General features: G+C 44.6%; 1 protein-coding gene across 1 annotated transcript; it reads right to left on the bottom strand.

Annotated features, from left to right (window-relative positions):
• Window positions 1-4,157: 4,157 nt before the first annotated feature.
• Window positions 4,158-22,085, bottom strand: LRRC66 (leucine rich repeat containing 66). The gene is made up of 6 exons (XM_045572712.1): window positions 21,963-22,085; window positions 21,183-21,683; window positions 11,828-11,997; window positions 8,573-8,762; window positions 5,194-6,863; window positions 4,158-5,151 (listed from the first exon to the last, which is right to left on the bottom strand). Exons 2-6 carry the CDS (start codon window positions 21,676-21,678, stop codon window positions 5,128-5,130), a joined length of 2,550 nt encoding a protein of 849 aa, XP_045428668.1. The 5' UTR covers window positions 21,679-21,683; window positions 21,963-22,085; the 3' UTR covers window positions 4,158-5,127.
• Between the last annotated feature and the right edge of the window lie 2,799 nt (window positions 22,086-24,884).

Below are 24,884 nucleotides of genomic sequence, written 5' to 3'. Positions count from 1 at the left end.
GCTGAATCTGGCAGCCCTGACTGAACACACTCTCCCTCTGTAAACGGGGAGACGCTGAGTGGAACATTCTCTTTTCTTTAAGGTCTTGGGCTGTGCCCGTTGTCCACCCCACCCCCTCACCCCAAATTCCCCTTCTGTATGGTGCTGGGAGCAGGCTGGTCTTAGAGTGAACTGGGGCCTTGCCCGCTGGGCCAGGGCTGTCCACAGCAGAACAGGTCCAGAATGAAAGACACCCCAGCTGCTGAAATGTGGAAAATAATAATAATAATAATAATGATAATAATAAAATAATAAATAAAAAAGTAATAAATGAGGTAGGAGAAGGAATTGAGGTCGCTGGTTGTCATAGATGGCCCAGCGGCCTGGCAGCAGGCACCGAGGTGACCTGGGGGGCGGGCAGGCTTTGGGGGGTGGGGGGGTTGAGAGAGGGAGATGGCAGGGCGCCCCTTGGCCAGAGGGAGCGAGGGAAAGTGAGAGCGTGGAAACCCTGCCCCTCAAAGCTGGCGCCCGGAGCCCATCACAGATGGCAGGAAGGGGAAGTTCAGGCTGGGACGGTGGGAAGCGCGGGGCTCCAGGCAGCCAGCAGTGCCGCCCCGTCCGGAGCAGCGAGGACCACGGCTCTGCGCAGGGCGGCAAGGCGTTGGCTGCAGGCGGCCCGTTCTCTTAGGAAGGAGTGCCTGAAGCTGCTGTGACATCCTGGAAAGAATGTTTGCTAAATCTCCCGGGTGGCAGGGCCTCCTCATCAGACCAGCCAGCCAGCCAGACAGAGGAAGGCCAACAGCAGGCTCTTCCTCGCTGAGCTGGCTGTGTCATAGATGTCCCAGCCTCCTGGCAGTGCATGCTGGTCAGGAACCAGGAGCTGGGTGACCCGGGCCCACCAGTGCATTAATCTGTGCTTCAGCTGCCCGTTTACAGGTCAAGGCTGGACTAGATGGTGGGCCTTCCAGCTCAGATCTCATTGCTCTGGAAACGGCTCCCGACTGCAACATGCCTCCTCGAAGTCATTCCCGCTATCTGTATCATCCATGAGAGAGAGCAGAATGTCAGGTTGCGGGGAGGGAAGGAGACAGATTTGTTATGCTCTGCGTATTTGTCAGGATCGTTTATCAGCATCCCGCCTCTGATGGGCGTTCTTCTTACTGATGGGTGTGTGGATGGCATTCAGGAAATGCTATAAACATTAGTAAACTGATGCTGAAGGAAAACATATCTATAGTGATATCCACAAGGTGCGCATAAGGTCTGAAAACAGGTCACACTTTTTCTTTAAAGACCCATTATTTCTCGGGTTGAAGATATTGGTAACAACATTACGTATATTCACCTATGGTTCTGGATGTTATGGACACCTTGTATAGTTACTTGATTTTTTACATATAAAATTATTATACATCAGATAAAACATTGTTTACACTTATACATATATATATTGTATATACACATACAGGGGTGGGCAAAAGTAGTTTTACAGCTATTCGAATGGAACGTAATAAATATAATACAAGAATAAACTGTGTTTTTTGTACTTGTAACTGTAAATCTACCACTTTTGCACACCAATGTAGCTACACATACATACACAAATGTATATATGTTTACATAGAGGGAGTGCCAAAAAGCAAACGAAGCAATAATGTTAATTAGTGACTAAAAATAGTAAAAGAAAGTATATGTAACTCTCGGAGTTATCTAAGTCTCGGTAACTGCTATGTAAGTGGCCAAAGCAAGGCATTTGAATGGGAAATGAGCTATTAAGTCACTGAGATATAAGAAATGACTGCAATATTTATACTAGTTATTAAGGACATTAGGTATAGAGAAAGACTTGATTTTTGTACGAATGCCACTGAGGGATGATTTTCAGTTTTGTTCATTTTAGAACTTTACATTTAATTTGGGTGGCTCAGTTGATTGGAGCATTGTCCCATATACCAAAAGACTGCAGGTTCAATCCCTGGTTAGGGCTGACTACAGGAGGCAGCCAATTGATATTTCTCTCCCTCCCTCTCTCTAAAATCTGTAAATACATAGCCTCAGGCAAGGATTAAAAAACATTTTAATTTCTACAGCAGATTCTAGGTAACACTTGCAGGAGTGGGCCCCTCCGTGCAGCTACACCTGTACAGAATGGTTAGAAAGCTTACAGAATTGGCTCTGCCAGTTCTCCTTGTTTGTTAGCTACTTGCAGCTACTTTTTAAATTAAAGCTGAGTCAAGTCTGTTTATTTTATTTTATTTTGATAAAATAATTCTCCACATCAGGATTATTTGAAATGTGGCTTTTCCTTAAGTAAGTTCTGTTCAATATTTGGAACATGAATATAGGGGTGGGAGGTATGTCAAAACATGACTCTGGCTCTAAATGAGCTTTACAGATTGCATTAGTCTAAGGACAGCCTTTCTGGTTCTGAGGATAAAATGAGAAGCAGGTTTTTTGTTGTTTTTTTTTTCTGTGAAGTGCAGATCTTTATGCTGCTCCCCGAGGTATGAGCAATATGAGCTCTGATGCCTCTCCAGCTCCTCTGGGTGGCACACACGGTGTGTCCGAAGGGAGAGGGAGGAGTTGTTCTGACAGCCAGAAGTCTCCTATGGTACCCAGTGCTCGCCCCCTTGCCTGGGCTCCCCTGTGGAGAAAGCCAAAAGGCCCTCCTTGTATATAGGGTTGCCAGACGCTGGGTGACATTTAATGCCAGTGGTCTTGATCTGGCATCTAGAAGGGTTCAGCAATCTGAAGAAAGGGCTGTGCATAGATTAAATAAGAGTTCAGAGACAGACGATAATTTTGAAAGGCATATTGGGGGAAGCAGAGGAGCCTGGCTAAAGAAACCAAGTTCTCCTTGTCTCAGGACCCCTTGTTTTTTATTAACACAAATTGTCCTAAAGCAAGGTGGAGATATATACACTTCAAAGGGTAGGGTTTCTACAGAATCCATTGTCTGACTGGGGAATAGCCTACAGCTGTTCAGGTGTTTGGCCAATAGGCAATAACATGTAGATTAAGATGCCCTGAGCTGTCTGGCAGCAAACAATCAATTTAATGCATCCTTTTCAGGTTTGGGGAAATGCCTTTAGCCATTCCAGCAGGCGATAACATATGTGACTCAGCCCTTACTGAGTCTCCAATTTCCATCAACCTTTCTATGAAACTCTTGCAATTATGACATGCTGGAACTGGCTTCGGGCACAGGGTCAGTGGTGTAGTCCTGACCAGCTTCACCAAAACTGGTTTGGCTCAGTGGATAGAGTGTTGGCCTGGGAACTGAAGGTTCCCAGGTTTGATTCCAGTCAAGGCATGTACCTAGGTTTCGAGCACGTCCCCAGTAGCGGGTGTGCAGGAGGCATCTGATCAATGTTTCTCTCTCATCGATGTTTCTAACTCTCTATCCCTCTCCCTTCCTCTCTGTAAAAAATCAATAATATATAAACCAGCTTCAAGGGCTGGGGCTGCCCTGGTACAATGGCCAGTCCCCACCCCTCCTCCCCCACCATCCTATTCAAAAGCTATGGCAAAAAGTCAGCCCCAGGTGTACATTTCATACATAATTTGGGGGCCTAAATTTAAGCTTCTAGCTAATAACCAGGTTTCACCAGCCAGCTCTTTGTCTTAAGACGTTTGAGGACATCTGATGCCTAAAGAAAGCAAGCTTGAAGTCTTGGTGTTTAAGGCGAAGAGCAGCCTCCCAAAGGAAACTATCCGGGACCTCTGCCAAGACACAGACAATGATGTGGTTCAAACCAGAATGAAGTAAAGGCCAAATATTGAATAGAAGTCCAAGGTGAAGAGAGAGCATAGAGAGAGGAGGTGGTGGCAGCTTCTGAGCCTGGGCCTGAAGGAGGATGGATATCCCCAGGCACATAGTAGGGAGACACAGTTCCTGGACACAGAACAGCACAACTTCCAAATACTAAATGGAATACAGATGACACTGGGAAAAAGCAAGTTGCCAGGCCCAGGATGCAGGCCGCTCTGCAGGACAAGTACCCTGTCCCTTTAGCAAATCGATGGCTGGGAAAGAGGTGCTGGTGGAGGGAGGACTAGCTGGATATAAATACCCCAGTGCACCTCACGGTACCACAGTTCTCTCCCTCCTCTCCCTCTCCCTCCCTTCGTTCCTTCCTTCGTGTACTTGGCAAGCACTCCCTCTGTGACTGGCCCTGGGCTCGCCAATCAGCACGGTGGGTCCTAACCTTGCACTGTCTCCCTGGTTGGTCCTTTCCTTTCTGTGTCCCTCCCCCTTCTCTGGCAAAGGCCCACTTTACAGCAGCGATCTCTGCGGGGACCTCACTCTCTCAGACCTTTTCCACAAGCTGTGAAACTGATGTAGGAGTTGATCTGGAGTCAATATTAAGTCCTATGAAGAGCCTGGTCAGAGGCCACCCGGTCACCGCCCCGGGTAGGAGGCCCGCTCGGTTGAGGGCACGCACGCATGGGACTTGACAGACAAGGGCTCCGGGGAAGACAGCCCACAGACAAAAACGACGAGCTATGTGGTGAGGGCTCTGGGGTGACAAGGCCCTTTTTGTTTTGTCCTCACGGTGCTTAGCGTATAAAAAGGGGACAGAATTTAACAAAAACTCACACACGTGGTTATTTATTGATTTTACCCGTGAAAGCTCTCCTCTGTGAAGGAGAGTGCTTGTGTGCCGAGAGGGTTTGCAACGGGGAAAGCTAACCCAGTCTGGAGTCCAGGCGACCTTCCTTTGCACAAGACAGCCACCAGCCAACCGAGCCATACCCGCCATGGCTAAACGACCCAACTGTTAACACAGCTTATTAAAAATGTTTGGAAATTCTCCGAATCCCTCCTGAAAGCTGTGCTGTTCTTTGTGCAGAATTCGTTAAAGTCCGGTCAGCCGTCCCACCTGAGCGCTCCAGTCTGTCCTAAGAATGCTCCTGGCATTGCCTTGGACTTTCAAGGTGATCATCCGCATCTTTGTTATCGGAGAGCCGGGCCTCACCTGGACAGCCCGCTCCCATCAGGCTGCTGTGGGTCCGCATCGGAGTACGGAAGTCAGAATCATCTTTTCCTCGTCGCAACGGATTCTCCTCTGATCGTGTCCCCCAGTCCGCACCCCTGAAGGGCTCCTGTGTCCTTCACAAACCGGTTTTATTTGGAAGCGCTTGTGATCACGGCTCCCGGCCCTGCGAACCCTCTTCAGCGTGTTCCCCTCCGCCTCTGGCACCCTGAAGAGCTGGTTTGCCGCCAGGGAACTGTAACAGTTGTGTTGGGCTCATCGCCTCCCTGGAGTCACGGCCCCTGTGGGCGCCTGTGCCCATCGGGCTGGCATGCGTGCTGCCCCCTTCAGAATCGTATTGTGGGGGACTATTGTTTTCATCCGTGTCTGATCCCGGAGTGCAAGGTTCATAAGCACCAATGTCTGCATCTCTCTCACCACGGGCCGTCTTACCAGGGTCCGGGGGAGCTTCAGCAGAACACGGGGGTGTTTCCACGGTGGAAAACTCGAGGTCTCTGAGCGAGCGATGCCACCCTGCTGCCTCAGACTGAGGAGCGGGGATGCAGTCAGACGTGGACATGCCTGGGGTCGTGTCACGGGCAGCACTCTCACCCGGTGACCCGGGCCAGCTCTCCGGGTTCTCGAATTTGTGGGTGTCGGAGGTACTTTCTCGATGACTCTTGTCCACACTGGAGTCTGAATGGGAAATGAGAGGTTGTCCAAAGCGATCCTCCTGGTTCTCACATTCCCCTTGAGCCTTCTGGGAGGCGGTGTCCTTCCTCCCCTCTGGGTCCCCGTCCTCCGGAGGCTCACTGGTGCCAGAACTCTCCTCCCCATCCGCCTCTCCGTCACTCCCGTTTCTCACACCCTCCGAACCCCCTGAGCTTAGAGTGAATAACGAGCCTTCATCGGAATCGGTGTCCAGCTCGTCCTGTGTGTCCTCCCGCCCTCCCGTCCCCGGCGCTTCTGTGCACATTTGCATTTTAGAGAGAGCGGCCGTTATCTCTCTTGACAGTGGGGGGCCTAATGCATTCGAGTCCTGATGGATGGAGCCGGAGCCAGTTGATAAGCTGCCGGCAATCCCAGGGATGCCCATCGAGTGCCCACGGGGCGCACCTTCCTGGGCCTCCGTCTCAGAATCCACTTCTCCACGGACCCCACTCCTGCAGGCGCGGTCCCGTTCTGTGAGGGGGTGACTGTCAGCATCGGACCGGCCTCGGGGAGCAGAGCAGGCCGCACGGCCATTGGGGAGCACGTTGTCCCTCTTCCTTCCTGCCCCAGGCTCGGCCCCGCGGTGCCCGCTGCCCTGCCGGCCGCCAGGCTCCTCTCTGCTCGGGCCCCGAGTACTGCCGGCAGTGACAGCAGCCTGCGGGCTGGCCCGCGTCCCTGAGAAAGGGTGTCGGGGCTCCCAGAGGCTCAGGCCACGGGGAGCTTGGTGCAGGTCCCCCCCGGGGTGCTGGCCGTCCCCGGCAGAGTCGGCCTCATCGCAGTAGCCCTCGTTGGAATACCCGAGGTCAGAGCTCAGTCTTTTCTTTCTGCACCGCTGTTGCCACAGCCTGTCCATGTAAGGCCTCGTCCACGCCCCCAGGCAGAAGGCCACGAAGAAGGTGATGAACACGGCCAAGCAGACGGCCAGGGCGAGGTGCTGGGATGCGGCTTCCGTCCCGCCCGCAGCTTGCCCATCCTGGGTGCTCCTCACCCGCCTGGGCGGCCGTCGGTGCTGCTCAGGGGCCTCGGAGCCGGCGTGGTCCTGCTGCCCCTGCGTGGCTGAACCCACGTGCATGCCTTCCTGGGGCCTCTCCGCTTTGCTCCCGATGAGGCTTCTCGTGTGACTCAGATTCGTGTGAGGAAGTTGGGCCTCCCTGGGAATCCTGCTTCTGGGTGTCCACCAGTGTGCCTCCTCGGGCCCTGAAAGTGGGGGTAAAACACACTGACATTAGAGTCCGTGGGTTTATATTTAAAGTGCAGATTGCGCCAAAACCGGTTTGGCTCAATGGATAGAGTGTTGGCCTGCGGACTGAAGGGTCCCGAGTTCGGTTCTGGTCAGGGGCATGTACCTTGGTTGCAGGCACATCCCCAGAGGCAGCTGATCAATGATTCTCTCTCACCGATGTTTCTAACTCTCTATCCCTCTCTCTTCCTCTCTGTAAAAAAAAAAAAAAAAAAAAAAAAAAAAAAAAAAAATCAATAAAATATATATTTAAAAAAATAAAGTGCAGATTGCATGACGATCAGCAGCTCTCCTGATAGGCTGAGGGATGCCTAAGGCCAGTAGTAGGCTCTGTGTGCATGCACACGCGGCTGCGGGCTCAGGAGGCTGCTCACCAGCCTGGAGTGGCGTGTTTCTTAGGCTTCTTGCCTGAGGGCTCCCTGTGGGAGGGAAAGAAGCCAGGCTGGAGGGGAAACCTCATGACTTCACCTTCTTCCATACCCTTAGCTACTGCACGTCCTTGAGGACATTCCATCCGCCCCACCCATGCTCTCAGCAGCCTTTCCTCAGCAAGCCCCGTGCTGGCGAGCACAGAAGCTCCCAGGGCTCTCCAGCGGCTCCTGGCATCCTGCCCTCCACACTCAGATGCCAGGGCGGCTTTGAGATGGGCGGGACACGTGTGGCTGACAGCACTGGCCTCCCTCTGACCTTCATGGTTTTCTTCTAGTCCTGGGAAGCAGGGCCATGTTCCTATTTTATTTTAAAAATATATATATGTTATTGAGTTTTTACAGAGAGGAAGGGAGAGAGATAGAGAGCTAGAAACATCGATGAGAGAGAAACATCGACCAGCTGCCTCTTGCGCACCCTCCTACTGGGGATGTGCCGCGCAACCCAGGTACATACCCTCGACTGGAATGGGCAGGCCAACACTCTAACCACTGAGCCAAATCGGTTTCGGCCCATGTTCCTATTTTAATGTCAGTCCTGAACAGAACAGAATCCAGGACCACTAAAAAAACAAAATCTGACTTTCTTCCCTACTCCCCAGTTAGAAGTTTAAGCCACCACAATAGTGGAAAACACTTTCCAGAATGTTCAACTCCAATCACATATTCTAGCATGCTGGGAGAGTGGCAGGGATCAAGTTAAAAAAAAAAAATCTGCTTTTGAAATATGTGTGTTTGGTGTCTGTGTAGGATTATAGTTTTAGAATGTTGGCAAACATATAAAGTAATCAGGTTTCAAGTTTTAAATGTACTTTCTTTGATTATTTGTTAAGAATTGGGACTTAAAAAATATGACACTTGTGGGGTCTTCAGGGGAAAATTCTCTCTTTATGAAATTTCTGCTTTTGACCAAATCCAGCAGTTTCTGAGATGGCAAAACTAGGTTTCTTTGTCCCATGTAAAGAAAGTCATTCATGACTGAGGAAAACAGAAACCAATGACTGCCCTAAGACACAGCCCAAGGCTGCCCAAGGCCATGGGTCACCACACTTGGTGTCATTGTTTCCAACAGGACTAAATTGGTCCTGTTTTTTTGTTCACTTGTTTTATATATTTTCTTTTCTTTTCTTTCCTTTTCTTTTCTTTTCTTTTCTTTTCTTTTCTTTTCTTTTCTTTTCTTTTCTTTCTTTTCTTTTCAGCTGGAACCCTTTCGGAGAGAAGAGGGACTACTGACATACCTATAGACTTGTTGCAAATTACTTCCCACTTTCTCTTCCAGGATTCAGAAATGACATTTTGGAAGACGGTCACACTGTCATCACACTGCCATTGGTTGTGGGCCAAGTCAGCCTCCAGGTGGGGGAGTTCCAGAGCGATGGTCATCATGGGCAGGATGGTGGTCAGGGCATTGCTGCTGAGGTCCACAACCTGCTCGAGGAGAAGCAAATGTGGGGCAGTCTGTGAACAAAGACATTTAGAGACAATAAACGAGTTCCAGATATTGTTTGTGTCTATATGGAGGCCATAAGAAGTTAGCACCGATTTGAGAGTCAGAGGAACCTGGAATTAAATCTCTGCTCTGTCAACAACAGTTCTGTGAGCCAACATTGTTGTTAGGATGAGATGCATGCAAAAGCCTTAAATATGGTGCCTACGTTAGATGATCAATCATTTTCCTGTCTTTCCTATGAGCTGTGATTTGTACTGTTCGATAAAACCTGGACTCCTCATTGTTATCAAGGTCTAGAATTAGTTACCAGATCTAAAATGTCTAGAAGTACGGTGTTCTCTTGAAAGTGGCAGAAGATACTGAATGATGAGGCCATACAACACAGATCTGCAGCTGACCAGAAGTAGTGAAGAGAGATCTTTTGCTTCAAGGGTAGTAGTGCATGTCACTGCATCCACACTACTTAGTATGCACAAGATGACCACAATTTTTCTAGTCTAATCAGAAATGAAGGGGAAACCAGGGAACAAAAAGGACTCAGTGACACCAGAAACTCAGAGAAGGACTCGATGAAGATGGATGTGGCCATGGCCTGATGCAGCAGGGAAAGCATGGTTAGGTATAGTTCTAGCTACCATTCACAGAGCACTTTCACTGCTGTGTACCAGCCACCTTACTGGGTGCTTTACATGTTATCTTTTATCTCTAAACCTCCCAACAAATTCCTCATCCGCTCCAACCACCCCCCCCCCTTTTTTTTTTTTTAGAGGAAGAAACTGGGCTAGGGCACACAGTCCATTCCATACAGGCCCTCGTACATAGCAGGTGCTCCTTAAATAGTGAAGAAAAGAATGAATGAATGAAATGGCAGAGTTGAAATCTGATCTGGCTTCCCTGTGTGCCTTCTATTCCACAATACACCCCCCTGGGGCCTGAGCTCCCATCAAACTGGAGTGAAGGGCTGGGTGGAGGAGGCCTGCAGCATGAGGCGCCAGAGTGGGATCTTGGGGCCTGGGGAGGGGCAGGTGGTTATCAGAAGAAGGGAAAACAGCGAGTCTTGCTGAAGAATAAGAAGAGAGCTATGGCTGAAAACTAGAGAGGCTGGATGCTATCTAGGTCAAATGTCTTATAAACATCACGGGAAAAGCAGCGTTGGTATCCTGGATTAAATAAATCCTAAGAGCTGATTCAAACAGCCAATCCAGCGGCACCATCACTAAGACCACTACATGCTGAATCAGAGTTCTCCTGGGCATGAGCAATGAGGCTGACCTTTCCCATGTTGAGTAACCAAGCAGTCTTGACTCCCCAAGGAAGGTTGCCAAAAAACAGGAAGTAGGAGACTGGGATTGGGAAGGGGGAAAAATCAAAACTTTTCTTTGGCCTGGTCTTGCCAAGGATCAAAAATTTTCTTTTGTAACCCTCCTCAACAACTGAGTGAAATATTCTACTGTTTCTCAGGTAGTTATTTTCTTTTTAGTGCATGTCTAGTTTGTTTTTTGTTTTTTTTTCCCCTAGTCTAGCAACTATGTTATGACAAATCACTGACCTGAAAGCAATACTGGAGAGAGGCCAGAAAACTAATAAGATGATGCAGGAGAAATAATTTCTGAGAAAATATTAAAACAGAATAGTTCAATGTGGCTAACAAAACAGCCATCTACCATCAGTGGCAGGAGTGTACATTACTGAAAGCCTGGGAGAAGCATATGTTGCTACACAAATCACTGAATTTAAGAAGAATGGAGTAAGAGTAAGAAAAAGGATGCTACTTTGAAATGCTAATGAAAACATATTCTATCTAAACATGATGATGAATTCATGATATGAAAACTCTATCTGGCTTCTGAGAAGATTCCGACATGGGAAGACATATTGCACTGTGTAAATGTTAAATGCATCTCCTGAAGAAAAAAAAAAAAACACAAAAAAACCAACACAACAACCTACATACCATCTACTTTAATATGCAGCTTTCTGGTACGAAATATGTTCATCCTGCTCCAAACCAGTTTTTAAGTTATTACCAAGCATGTAGAAGGAATATTAGAGAAGAAGAGATTGTATAATTCTGGGCAGTTCAGGTGAATCGAGAATTACAGATGATTTAAATCATTCTTGGGATTTTTTTTTTTTAGTTTGCCTGCAGCATCTATAACCTGTGAGCTGCAGAAGACTTATAAAGCACAATAAAAATGCATAGGAAATAAAACAGACACAGGGCAATCACACACACACAAATATACTTATAATCAGCAGACAATATACTAACTGAGGTCCCCAGGCAATCTGACTACATATTTGTGGTGAATTGGGGAGCACTGCCAAGTCAAGGGAGCTTTCTCATCTGCCTTTATAATTCAGCAGATTCAGAAAGAGTCCCCAATGGTTCTGCCTCCTAGTATTCATACCCTTGAGAAATCTCTTCCCCTTGAGTCTAGGTGGGGCCCGTGACTTGGTTCTAACCATCAATCAGAGTATGGAAGAAGCAATGGGCATCCCTTCGTTGATCTCATATTCTTCTTACTAGCAGGCTCTCTCCTTTGGGCTGTGGTGTAAGCTGCCATGCCATGAGCTGCCCTTGGGGAGGCTGACATGGCACAGAATGGAGGGCAGGCTCAGGCTGACAGCCAGCAAGGAACTGAGCCCTCGGTCAACGCCCACAAGGAACTGAATGAAGGTTTCCCCTTCCCGTCCCCGTGACCTTCACCTAGGCCTTCAGGTGAGAATCCAGTCTTGGCCAACACCTTGATTGAAGCCAGCGGCAAGCAGAGACTTGGAGTTGGGTTTAATTTCATTTAGAAAAATAGTGTGCCACTTGTTGCTGCTGAGTATTATGTTTGAGCAAAATTCATTACTCAGACCACTGATTTTTAAGGCAAGAGAGAGACTTCAGCAATTTTAGAGGAACCTTAAAATAGACTTACATTTTTTTTTATTAATAGTCAGTACTACTGGACACGAAGAAACTCCTAAAATATTCTTCTAATGTAATTGCCCACATGTCTATGTATTTGAAATATTATAAAAATTATCTTATAACCTGTAACTTTTTGAGGTCCTTGAAGGCTTCCGGATAAATTCTGAATATCTTGTTGCTCCTTAAATAGAGGTTCTCCAACTGCAGGCAGTTATGAAAATCAAACACACCAATTTTCAATATTCCATTGAACGATAGATCCAAACTCTGTAATGACTTCAGTTTCCACAACCCTATTAAAATTAAAAAGCAAATTAAAATATTGCCCTGGCTAGTGTGGCTCAGTTGGTTGGGTATCATCCTGTGCACAGAAAGGTTGCTGGTTCAATTCCTGGTCGGGACACATGCACCGTCTGGGCTTTGGGCTTGGTCCCAGTACGGGGCCATGCAGGAGGCAGCCGATGTCACATGGACGTTTCTCTTTCTCTCTTTCCCTTCCTCTCTTTCTAAAAATATCAATGGAAATGTAGGAAAAAAATCAAATGAAAATGTAAGCTGGTGATATTGACGGAAGCATTGTTTGTAAGGGCGAAGGATTAGAAGCAACCCAGTGGTTTCCAATAGAGAGGTGGTTAAACAAAGCATGGTATGTCAATACAAAAAGTGCTAGGAAACAGTCTTAAAAGAGAATGGGGTAGAGCAACAAAACTGCATGAGAAGGAAAATGTTAAGTTGCTGAACAGTATTAAGTATAATTCCAGTTTTCTTGAAAAAAAAAAAAAAAAAAGAGCCATTTGTACCCATATACATATATTTTGAGTGGACAGGAAATAAAGGCCTGGAAGAGGTGACCTAAGCTATTAGTAGTACTTACACTTAGGAGGAGAGGTGGGGTTAGAGAAGGAAGGAAACTTTATTTTAGACATCTTTGAATTCTTTCTTTCTATGAGCATGTGCTAATCCTGTATAACAAAAGCCTAATATACTAAGTATTCAGACATCTGTTTAACCAACCAAAGCATAATATGCTAATGATATACTAAGGCTGCTCAACTGCTTGCTATGATGTGCACTGACCACCAGAGGGCAGACACTCCAACCAGAGGTTAGCTTGCTGCTGGGGTCTGGCCAATCGGTATTGAGTGAGATGGGCTGGACACACCCTAAAGCTCTTCAGAGGTCCCTCCCTGGGTGGTCAACCTCCTGTGTTCTCCCCCTCCCCCAGGCCCCAGTTGGGTCCCTTGGCCTGGCCTTTGCCTCTTGAAATCCGGGACCTCGCGGGGGATGCCAGAGAGCTGGTTTCGGCCCCATCCCGCAGGCCTGGCTGAGGGACATCACTGGTGCATGGGCCTCTAGTTTTATGATAAAAGCATCAATTAAAAAATCTAACTTTGAAGAATAAGTAAATATTTATTTGATTGAACTATGGGTAAAACTGAATAGTTGTTTTGATGAATTATTTATATGGGTGAACTCAGAGTTTTCAAATGTTAATGACTCTGTTTTGTAGCTAGCTATATCCTTTCTTTTATTTAATTATTGTTGATATTATAACTATTATCTAGGCATTCTTGTATGTTTTAAAGGAAGTAAATTCTATCTAGATTTTGTGTTCTGGCAAAATAATCTAATTGCCTTTGTATTTCACCTGATGCCAGAGTCACCAGGAGGCGCATTTGGCACTGAAAAGAAAACTGGAGAAGGAGGTGTCAGTCACAGCGTCTCCCAGATTTGATTTACCATCTGAGTCCCACAAGGGAGCCCTGCATTTTTACATTTCCTTCTGTTCTGCTCTCATGTGTAGTCTGTGTCTTTAACCAACTACCACATAACAGATCAAGTTGGTTCAATTCCAGAAGGATTTATTCTTTGACTACTGTCTTTGGTGCTGAGGACAAATATAGCATAGAATCCTTGTGTCTGGTTGAATGATAAAACCTAGAAAAAGTTACTAGTTATACAAAGCACTCATACCCCTCCATCCAATTATCCATAAGATGATTCAGGTCAGAGTGCATGTCTTTGTGAACTCCTCCAATGCCTGGAATATAACATGCACGCAATAAGTTAGAGGTCACAGTGTTTGGCCTCCACATAGATTTAAAAATCAATGAGCTGACAATAAAGATTCAATACAAAAATGTTGCGTATCTAGCTTCTCTTGAATTATTGGAAGTTTCAAGTGGCACAAGACGTTTGGCTGGAGCTAAATGAGGGCGCCTGTCTTAGATGGGCATGCACTTACCGACAAATGTGATTTCTTTCTACTCATGTCTCTATCAAAAGTAGGAAAACAAAGGATAGGCCAGGAAACCTGCAAGTTTTTTTTTTTTTAAATGGGAGAGAACCAGGGCTGATGTTCAGCTGGCATATGCTGGGGGGAAAGACTTAGATATTGGTGGGTAAATTTGCCGTTCCTGACTGAGTGCCCCAGCGTCTGTGAGCTGCTCTGCTGTCCTAGGCACTTCAACATTTCCCCTCCTGCCCCCAGAGAAAATGTTCCTTTGTGGAGCAAAGAATATTCCTACATATTTTAACATGCAAACGTATGGGTTTGTGAGGGGAAAAGGTGAAACAGAAGACACCAATATGAAAGGAGCTATAGTTTTCTTGACATTTTTGTGATGCCTGCCTGCCCTATGCAGGGGTGAGAACTTATGGTTCCTGCAATTTCTCAGAGCTTGACTGAATTGAATATGTATACCCGGAGATCAGTGGAAGGAAGATCATGCCTAGCTTTGAGTGGAAGGAAAAAACTTATTTTTTAAGCCTCTGTTTAATTGTGTACTCTTTCTGTGCTCTGAGCATTTCACAAACACCCCCTTTTAATCCTCACAAAGCCCTTGGGGTTATTACCATTTTACAAATTGTAAAACTTAGGTGCAGCAAGTTAAGAACTTGCACCACGTCATGGTGGGTGGAGCTGGGATTGAAATTCAGATCTTTCAACTATTCATTACCATTTAGTCATACACACACACACACACACACACACACATACACACACACACAAAACAGATACACACACACACACACACACACACACACACACACACACACGGTCAATGTCCGGAAAGATAACTTGAGTTTACAAAAGGAAAAAGAAGGCGGGGAGTAGGGCTGAGCTGTCTATGAAAGAGAATGGCATGGGCCACGGTATACATAAAATACCAAATGTATCGGGATTGTTTAGTGATTCTACTTGTATCATATAGCGAATAGGGCACTTAAGATGTTCGGTTTATCCAGCTCTGTTTATAACTTTTGATGTGAATCAGAAAGTACCACTTAAGGTCTCCATGCCTCAGTTTCGTCCCTTAAAAATTGTTCTTGCAGGTAAAATTGAATCTAGCTTTGATTACTATGGTCAAGTATTCTGAGCTCAGTGGAAGCCAGATGTAACTTTAGATCATTGTTCAGCAAGCATTCACTTTACTTCTTCACCCCATTGAGGTGCGGTTGGTCATGTGACTTGCTTTGGGCAATGAGATGTTAGCAGACATGATGTGAGCCAAGATTTGAAATGGGATGGGGATTGCTCCCTTGGATTTTGCCAAAGAACAGTTATGAAAATAACATGTCCTGATTAGCCTGCCGAACCAAAGATAATGACCTTTTTCATTTAGAGTCTCTCAAAATAGACTTGGGGAATTTGAGAACTCTTCCCAGATACTTGGCTGACACTCTCAAGGGGGGAAAATATGTTCTTTTAAAAATTTTACATGGTGAATCGATGTTGAGGGGGAGGTGTGTTCAAGTGACTAAAAGAGGTTAGGAAGTGCATTGACTGAGCTTGGATGTCAGAGGAGTAGATTCTATATTTCATGAGAGGAGAGTCAAATACTGGGAAGAAAATAGGGAGGCACTTTATTTTTTTTTTGAACTGCTTTCTGATGATCTGATAAGCTGGGGAAGGCAGGAATTTGATTAGCCTTTGCATTTAAGAGGCCAGAGGCAGTTTTATTACTTCTAAGAAATTATCTCAGTGTTTATTGGAAAAAAGGCCACAGAAGGTAGGTCCAGACATTACACCACCTGAAAAATATCCCTTTGGATATGAACTTCCTGAATGTTCTCCCAAGAATGATACTTAATAACACGGAACAATAATGTTCAGGGTCATGGCTTCAGGTTCAAAGAGTACTAAGAATTAGAATAGAGTCTGGAATGGTTCTAGATAAGAGAGTTATTGATAAAGCCAGCCCTTAATGTAGTCAAATTTATAGAGGTGAGCCAAAGACCTTGCCCTCTTAGCTTAATGACATACATTTTGTTACTTCTTTGCAACCTGAACTTAAATATATATATATATATATATATATATATTGATTCAGAGAGAGAGGGAGAGAAAGATAGAAATGTCAATGATAACAGAGAATCATTGATTGGCTGCCTCCTACATGCCCCCTACTGGGGATTGAGCCTGCAACTTGGGCATGTGCCCTTGGCCAGAATTGAACACGGGACCCTTCAGTCTGTAGGCTGGCGCTCTAGACCCTGAGCCAAATCAGCTAAAGCCAACCTGAACTTTTTGAAATCGTTGGTTATTGGTATTCCCATAATCATAGCAATCAAGATGAAATGCTTAATTTCCTACAAGTGAAAAGAATACAATATACTTTCATTTTTACAATACATGATTTTGTGGTTGTACTTTTTTTTTTTTTTTTTTTTTTTTTTTTTAATTCTTCCAGTTTCAAAGTCAGGTATTATTTCATCTAATTTCTAACACATTTATCTCTTGGGTTCTGAAACTTAGTTGTTAAATGATGTCAGGCCATCACATCTGGACTGTCAACCTAATTGGAATCCCAGGAACACGTTGGTTCTGAGAGATTTCTCGGCGCTCTGTGGGCATTCCAGAAACACTGCTTGATGAAGGTGGGATAGTGTCACTGGAGACCTGTCGGCTTGCTTTAAAATTTTAAAACTGATTTTCCATGATTAACACTGTACTCCAAGAATGTGGGAGAAAGGTAGAATGGCCATGAAGGCTGAATTCATGGCTGGCTTCTGTCTTGTAAATACACTGCCTGGCACCTCCTCTGGGTATTGTCCCATCATGAAGCTTTTTAAAAAAAAAATATATATATTATTGATTTTTTACAGAGAGGAAGAGAGAGAGATAGAGAGCTAGAAACGTCGATAAGAGAGAAACATCGACCAGCTGCCTCTTGCACACACCCTGCTGGGGATGTGCCCGCAACCAACGTACATGCCCCTGACCGGAATCGAACCTGGGACCTTTCAGTCCGTAGACCAATGCTCTACCACTGAGCCACACCGGTTTCGGCCCAACATGGAGCTTTTTGATGACATCACAGCTGCCTCTGAAGACAGGTGGGGCTGACAGTGGGTGAGTCACTGTGAGAGTTCACCCTCACAGAAGTGGGGTTTCCTGGGTGAAAGCAACTCTTTGTTGAATTTATAAACTCACTGCTTTAAGACCCCCGGGACATGAGTTGTAGAGATACGTGTGCTGAAAGGCCAGTTCTTGATCCATGCTTTCCAAGATACGTATCTCTAAGTTATTATTTCAGATAAGACCAAACACCTATATAAATTGTTAGACACCAATGATTTTTGGCTTATGAATTACAGTGGACTAGGAGTCCCATCTACTGCAATAGTTACTAAACTTTTTGTTGTTGTTGTTAATCCTCACCGAGGATATTTTTCCATTGGTTTTTAGAGAAGGGAGGGAGAGAGGGGTAGAGAGAGAAATAGGAGAAAGAGACAGAGAGAGAAACATCCATGTGAGAGAGACACATTGATTGGCTACCTCCTGCATATTCCCTGATGGGAGGCAGGGGATGGCCCATGACCAGGAATTGAACCTGAGACCCTTTGGTGTGAGGGCTGAGGCTCTAACCACTGAGAAACACTAGCCAAGGCTATTTAGCATTCTTAAAGATAACTTGAGATTCTGACAAAAACAGATTTATTATTTGTTTCTGAATAGACTGTTATTCTCATTTTGTGCCAAGAGAGTAATAATAACTAATATTTGCATACTGCTTTACAAGGTTGCAATGTACTTTTCACATATTTTAATAACATCATTTAATAACATAGTATTTGCCAAGTACTATGTTAAATTAGGTTCTTGAAAGACATTTTTTTCTTTACACCTCACAGCAATTCTATGAGTAAATTCCACATTATCCAGATATTACCTTTAAAAAGGCTTAGAATAAAGGAATCGAAAAAGCACAAAGGAAATGTCAAAAATAGCAGGGCAGGCAGCACCTCTCTTACCAGCTTCTCCCTCCAAAGTGGGATTTTAAAGCCAGATTCATCTAGCTATAGCCACAGAATCATAAAATGGGAAGGGATGTCAGAGCGAACTCCATCTAATAAAAACTGAAAATGCATGTGGATTTTGGAAAAATAATTCATATCACAAAATGCTATGGGTAAAAAAACTCTGAATTATATCCAATTAGATTTTGGGCTTACACTAGACTTCTATTGCCCATCTGTTTCATTCATCTCTCTATGGTTTCATTTGCCACAATTCTAATATAAGACACAGGATTTGTCATTTCCCTTCTTTTTCTCCTTTGGGAGGCCAAGATTAACTCCGAGAAGGGAGATGGGCTGCATCTGCATTTTACAGAGTTATTGGGTCCTTAAATGGGATTGTGTTTGCCCTCACCTCCGAGGAGCTCCGGAAACTCATCTGCCTTCAGGAGACACATTCGGCATTTCTCTATCTCCTCTCGTGGGGGGATAATATTTGACACATTATTTTTTTACCTCTCTCTGTTTTCCCCTTTTCCTTTCTCTCCTCCATTCAATCAGAAAGCTGTCTGTCTGTGTTAATTGCCCCAGGGGAGGCACATTGTGAGGCACAAAGCAGAGGAGTCCACAATCTTTCTGGCTTTTGTTTTCCACTGGCCTAAAGTTTTAAAGGAAAGAAATTTCTAGAACTAGACAGAAGGATTTGAAGAAACAAAGAGGGGGAAGAATTTTTTCCAAAGTGAAAAGACTGAAAAGAAATGTTCTTTGGTTAATGGGGTTAAGGGACAGATGGACACACACACACACACACACACACACACACACACACATACACACACACTTTGATGTCTTGTCAGGGTATAAGATTCTAGAGCTGTGATACAAGTCTGGGAAAAGGCAGAGGAAATCTCACAAAAGACTGAGGTTAAGTACAAGTACCATGTACCCCCACCCACAACCTATCTTAGTACAATAGAATTCGGGCTCAGAATCAGAAACTATGCTGAATTATCCTATATAATAAAAGGGTAATATGCAAATTGACCATCACTCCAACACACAAGATGGCTGCCCTATGTGGACACAAGATGGGCACCACAAGATGGCCAGGAGAGGAGGGCAATTGTGGGCGATCAGGCCTACAATGGAGGGCAGTTGGGGGCAACCAGGCTTAGAGGGGAGGGCAGTTGGGGGCAACCAGGCCAGGGGAGGGCAATCAGGGGTGACTGGGTCAGCAGTGTAGGGAAGTTAGGGGTGACTGGACCAATAGGGGAGGACTGTTGGGAGCGACCAGGCTGGCAGGAGAGGGCAGTTAAGGGTGACCAGGCCAGCAGGGGAGGGCAGTTAGGGGCAATCGGGCCAGCAGGGTAGCAGTTAGGCATCAATCAGGCTGGCAGGGGAGTGGTTAGGGAGTGACCAGCCTGGCAGTCAGAAGTGGTTAGGGCACATGTGTCAAACACAAGGCCTGCGGGCCAAATCCGTCCCGCCAGGCCTTGCAATGTGGCCCGCACCGCGCTGTCATCACTGCACTCCGCTGCATTTCCATCACAATGACAGTTTATGACTGTTCAGTAAACCATTCGGCCCGCGATTTAGGCTGGATTTTAGATTTTGGCCCCTTCTCTGATTGAGTTCGACACCTCTGGTTAGGGGAATAAGGAGGGCAGGTAGGCAAGCAGTTGGGAGCCAGCCATCCTGGATTGTGAGAGGGATATGCAACTGCCCATCAGTGGGCAGTCGGACATCCCTTGAGGCGTTCCAGATTGGGGAAGGTGCAGGCTGAGCTGAGGGACATCTCCCCCTACCCCCATGCATGAATTTTGTGCACCAGGCCTCTAGTAGACAATAAAAGGTTACATCTCCAGTACACTTGAATTTGTGGGTTGAGATTCACATCTACCATACTAGTTAAAAATATTATATCATTACACTATCACATATGTTATACCATTATATCTAATTGCTTAATTAGGTAAAAATATTCAAACTATTTGGTGATATGGAGATACAAGTTTTGAAATATTATAGAAAGTATATTCCAATTTGAAATAAAATTAGGTGCATAGACCTAAAGAATAAACTTAAATACTATACACTGCTTGAAGGACTTCAATTTTTCCCTTAAATTTTTTCTTCAAACCTTAATGTCCCACAAATAACAGGTATTCCTTTTATAATAAGTACAAAACAATAAACACTGTAAAATAAGATGAGATTAGTTTACACTTTACACTGAAAATACTGCACACTGCTTTTATGGAAAAGGTCAGGGAGAGAAAACTGCCATTCTCACACACTTCTGCTGATATGATGGCTTGAATAGTAATTCCTTCACCCCTTCAGGCTATTATTGTCAAAATGGTGCTTAAAAACCAGGCCAGATTTGGAGAAAGAGCAAAAAATAAATAAATGAAAGAAGTGAAAAATGAGAAAAACCAAATATGCATCATTTGGGATGGAAAAAAATGACAACATCCTCACACTTTCCTTTTTTCGTATAATGTCTTATGTAAAGTAAGGACTTAGCAAATAATGCCCAGAAACAAACAGGGAGAGGAAACAGGCTAGCATTCCTGACTATAAAAAGGACAAAGGCAGCTCTGGCTAATGAACGTGATACATTTTCTAAATAAAACAATGATGGATTAGCTGACGAACTCCAACATGTAGATTATGTCAGAATGGATTAGAATTTATTATCATAGGAGGATATGAAGAGAATCCCTTCAGAAACCAGGATAAGCAATTTTGATTTTGACTTAGTAAGACAGTTTACATTTTAATATATAAAATTAGTGTTTTTCTAGTCTACACTGGGAGGGCAACTGGATAAGTAGAACGAAAAGGTATTCCAAGAAAAAATTATAAATATGGCAGTAAATTCGAATTGTGCTACATATTAAAAGTATCTGAGCTAGTTATTTCTCAGGTAATTTAAAATCATGCATTATTATTTAGCACTTAATACTTCCTATGTCTCTTAACAAATCTACATAACATTAATATAAATTATAGTGATGGAAGATTAAAAAGCATTGACCATAATTTCCACATATTTTAACTTCCTATTCCACGAAGGAACTCCTTTTATTATATTTGCTCGGATCAAATTGCTTTACTTTCAGCCATTTCCTCAAAACTGAAAGCAAACATGGAATTCTCATTGGCATAAACCATGAATTCTCCACATACTTATGATTTCTCGGTCCAGTCCGCCTCCTAAGATTGTACTTACCCTTGGGAATGTCACTGAGTTTATTTCTCCGAAGAACTAGCAGTTTTAGGTGTGGGAGCCCACTTCCCAAGCTGCTTCTGTGGCGTTTCCCCCAGGAGCACCCAGGCCTGGGTAGATCCAGGGAGATGGAGCGGATGGCATTGTTGCTGAGGTTTAAGGTTTCCAAACCAGGGAAATGTGCGAGGGGGCTTAAGGTTATTTCCAACATGAGGTTGTTACTGAGGTCCAAGTGTTTTATGTTCCGTTTTCCTTCGTTTGTGGGAGGTTGGAAGAGACCCTTAAATAAAATGGAACTTGCATTCACTGTGGCTGCTGTCTGTGATATGTCCACAGGCATATCCTGCTTTCCAGTAAAGGAACAATTTGTCAGACGGTATCCATTCCACTGGCACTCAGAATTGAAAAAAATACTGCTTTTCCTTGCTGGGTTTGTCATTGTTCCAGTAAAATAAAGACCCAGAACCATGGCAATGGCTCTGAAACAAAGGTTTTTCATAATGCCTGGAGAAAGGAAAATGAATTGACGTATTCATTATAACACGTAAAAACTAACAGCAAAATAAGCAGAAAATTTACTTTTCAAGCTCGAGGTGAATTATCTTGCCTTGATGGCCAATTTAAGTGAATGTTTGATTTCTTAGAAATTTCTTAGAAATAACAGCATTAAAGTGTAGCTACCAAAAAATGGTACAATTATAGTTTAAAACTACATTTATGTCACATTCTACTAAAAGAACTCCCCCAATTTTTCAGAAAAATACGTATTTACTTGGACCTCACCTCTGTGCCTGCTTTTCCAGGACCATTCACGCTGCAGTCTGCTTTGGAATGAGGGAAACCTACCAAGATCAAAGGCTTCTCTGCTTCCTTGCTGGTCATTTGAACAGAGCAAAGTCTAGTATCTACAACACTAGTATCTACATAATCAGCCATGTGACTTCCTGTGTGAGTGGCAGGCCATCCAGTTACACTGAACTGTGGATCTATTTGGGTGGAAGGTTCAACTCAGAGATTTGTCTGACTTCAAATCCTTTTGAAATCATTTAGATATATTCAACATAAATAAATGGTTATAAACATAAATTTCAACATAAATTTATGGTTATAAAAATTCAACATAAATTTATGGTTATAAAAAAGGGTGCTCTGCCTCTGAACCATGAAGATGTATCTATACATAAAACCCTGATATGCAAATAGATCGAATGGCAGAACAACCGAACAACCAACCAACCAGTCGCTATGATGTGCCCTGACCACCAAGGGACATGCACTAAACATGGCGGGTGTCAGCAGGTGGAAGAGTGTGGAATATGGCAGGCATTGGCTGTGGCGGGATGGTGGAGCAGGTGAGCAGAGATGCTAGACCAAGGTGGGGTGCCAGTTGCTATCATTGGGGTGAGCCTCTGGTGGTTGCTAAATATTCTTCGCTCCCATCTGCTGTGGTCCTGCTGGGCACTTGCACCTGCTGCTGGTGCTGGCCCTGCTTGCACCCACTGCCGGTGCCTGGCACCAGCCCCAATTGCTTGGCGCAGGCAGAGTGTGTGAGTAGCAGCTGCCACCTCTGAGTGCCCCTGAGGGGCAATCGGGGCACATCAGTGTGTGCAAGCAGGGCTGGCACTATCAGCACATGGGAGCAGCATCAGCAGGAGCGGGGCTGCCAGCAGAAAGGGGATGGGGAGCTGTGGTGGGAGGGCCTGGGAGAGGGCACGGAGGATAAGCTGAGACCTGCCTGTGCCTACCGCAGGCTTGCAGCCCACAGTTTCTTTTTAGGTACACGAATTCGTGCACTGGGCCCCTAGTTAAGATATAAACATCAAGGATCTTTTTCACCTAAGATTTCTGAGAAGCAATGAAAAGTTTTAAAACAAATATTTACATATCTCAATGGCTAAATATATACACGAATATTTAAAAAAGTAAATGGATAATTTCTTATTTAATGATACTAAATTCCATGAATCACTACATTATTCAGTATGTAGGCTTGCACAAATTGTCCCTTTCTGCTCTAATGGCACCATTTAGTTCATTACTGGTCTGAAATACTAGAATGGCTTAACTATTTCTCCTGCCTCAGCCTCTTGATTTTCCTTCTTCTTGGCCCATTCAATGGGGTATTGCCCCGTAACACTGTTTTCCTCATATCATTCCCTCATTGAAACGCTTCAAGGAGCTCCTTAGTCCCTCAGTTGGCTTGCAGGGCTAGCTAACCTACGGACCACTCAGATACACATGGAGCCGTTACAAGACGTGGCTGTGCTCAGCACTATATATGGACATCTCATGCTGCAAATGAGCTTTCGTACATTCCTAAATCCAAGCTCCACGCCTTTTCCTCTCCTCACTCCAAATCCTACGTATGGCCTGAAGACCCCTTTCCCAGCTTTAGCCTATTTTCTCTTTTCAGAAACCTTTCAGTAAATACTTATGAATGGATGCATTAGTAACATTCCGTTTGACAGAATATCAATATTATCCTGCATTCCTATTTCTTTGTTTTGGGTCTGTTTTAAACTCCCTGGAAGGCAGTCAGTTCCTTAAGGGCCATGTTTTCCATGGGGTTTGCTGCATATGTAAATGGCTCCCTCATGTTTTACATTTTTAATAGTCTGCAGTCTGTTGTGGGGCTATGCTCTCTGTTCGGATGAATGCATGCAGCGAATGAAATGTACCAGGCAACTTTTAAACTTTGTTTCACATAAGGTCAATTCTCCACGTTTTGAAGGGCATCTAAATTGAGAGGCAAAGGTGCCCTGCAGCATGGAGAGGTGAGTTATTTTTATGTGGCTCTTGTGCAATACCAGACATTGAATTAATTTCTAGTTGGAAAGGTATTTGTTTCTACAACGAAAGCTGCAATCGTTATATGTACAACTGTATAGCAAACTAATGCAATATCAGCAATAAAAAATATAGTAATTCACAGGAATGCTACTTTCCAATATTGAACAGAAACATTTGGTTAAAAAATACTTAAGGGGAGATAAAAAGATTTTCATGGATCTGGTTCTTTCTAAGTTAAAGAGGTCTATACATTGACTAATAGATTGGAGTTCAAAACAGCTAGGTAATGGTAATCTTATGTCCTAAAGTGAAAGTTATTGATATGTAAAGAAAAATGATATGTACTACATATACTAGTAAGCTTATACATATTAGGTAAAGAACCCCTGAGAACTCTAGAAAAATTTTCTGAAGAAATGGTAAACAACTTGGCAAAATATAAATCATTAAATGGACATATTCAAGCTAAAGTATGAGGAAGCAGAACTACTGGGTGTGTATGGGTGTCAGAGATCGAGAGAGATAAGGGAGGGCAGTAAAAAAAAAAAAAAGTAGAAAGGAAAGAGTTCATTCTTATACAGAAGGAAGAGAGGTTAAAAACACACAACAGCAGCACTGTTTCTGGGCCATACCTTCTGATCTTCAGGTAGTTTCCAGATGGGTCTCTACCTGGATCAAGCCAGGTGGGAATTTTAGACCTGAGCCTCTGAGGCTCCACCCATCTGCCCATGGAGCCTGCCCCGTGGCAAACCTTCACCCTTTCGTCACAAGGCCTGGCCCCTTGCCACAGCACAGCACATGGCCCTGGGACACTGAGGGAATGCGCAGAGGCGGGTAGACTATCCAAGCTGCACAGCTTCTACTCTGAGCTCGAGGATCAGAGATTACACAGATACTGATAGTGCTCCACTCTCA

Source organism: Pipistrellus kuhlii, unplaced genomic scaffold (genome assembly GCF_014108245.1).
Source record: "Pipistrellus kuhlii isolate mPipKuh1 unplaced genomic scaffold, mPipKuh1.p scaffold_m20_p_1, whole genome shotgun sequence".
Taxonomy (NCBI): Eukaryota; Metazoa; Chordata; class Mammalia; order Chiroptera; family Vespertilionidae; genus Pipistrellus; species Pipistrellus kuhlii.
Note: the sequence above shows the minus strand (reverse complement) of the source record. Positions and strands in the feature narration are given on the sequence as shown.

Excerpts from the sequence above, each read along its gene's own strand:
- LRRC66 (XM_045572712.1), bottom strand. The coding sequence starts at position 21,678 with ATGAAAAACCTTTGTTTCAGAGCCATTGCCATGGTTCTGGGTCTTTAT. Across the intron at positions 6,864-8,572 it reads AATTTGCAACAAGTCTATAG|GGCCCGAGGAGGCACACTGG; the intron begins GTATGTCAGTAG and ends CCCCACTTTCAG. Across the intron at positions 5,152-5,193 it reads AGTTCCCTGGCGGCAAACCA|GGTTCGCAGGGCCGGGAGCC; the intron begins GCTCTTCAGGGT and ends CACGCTGAAGAG.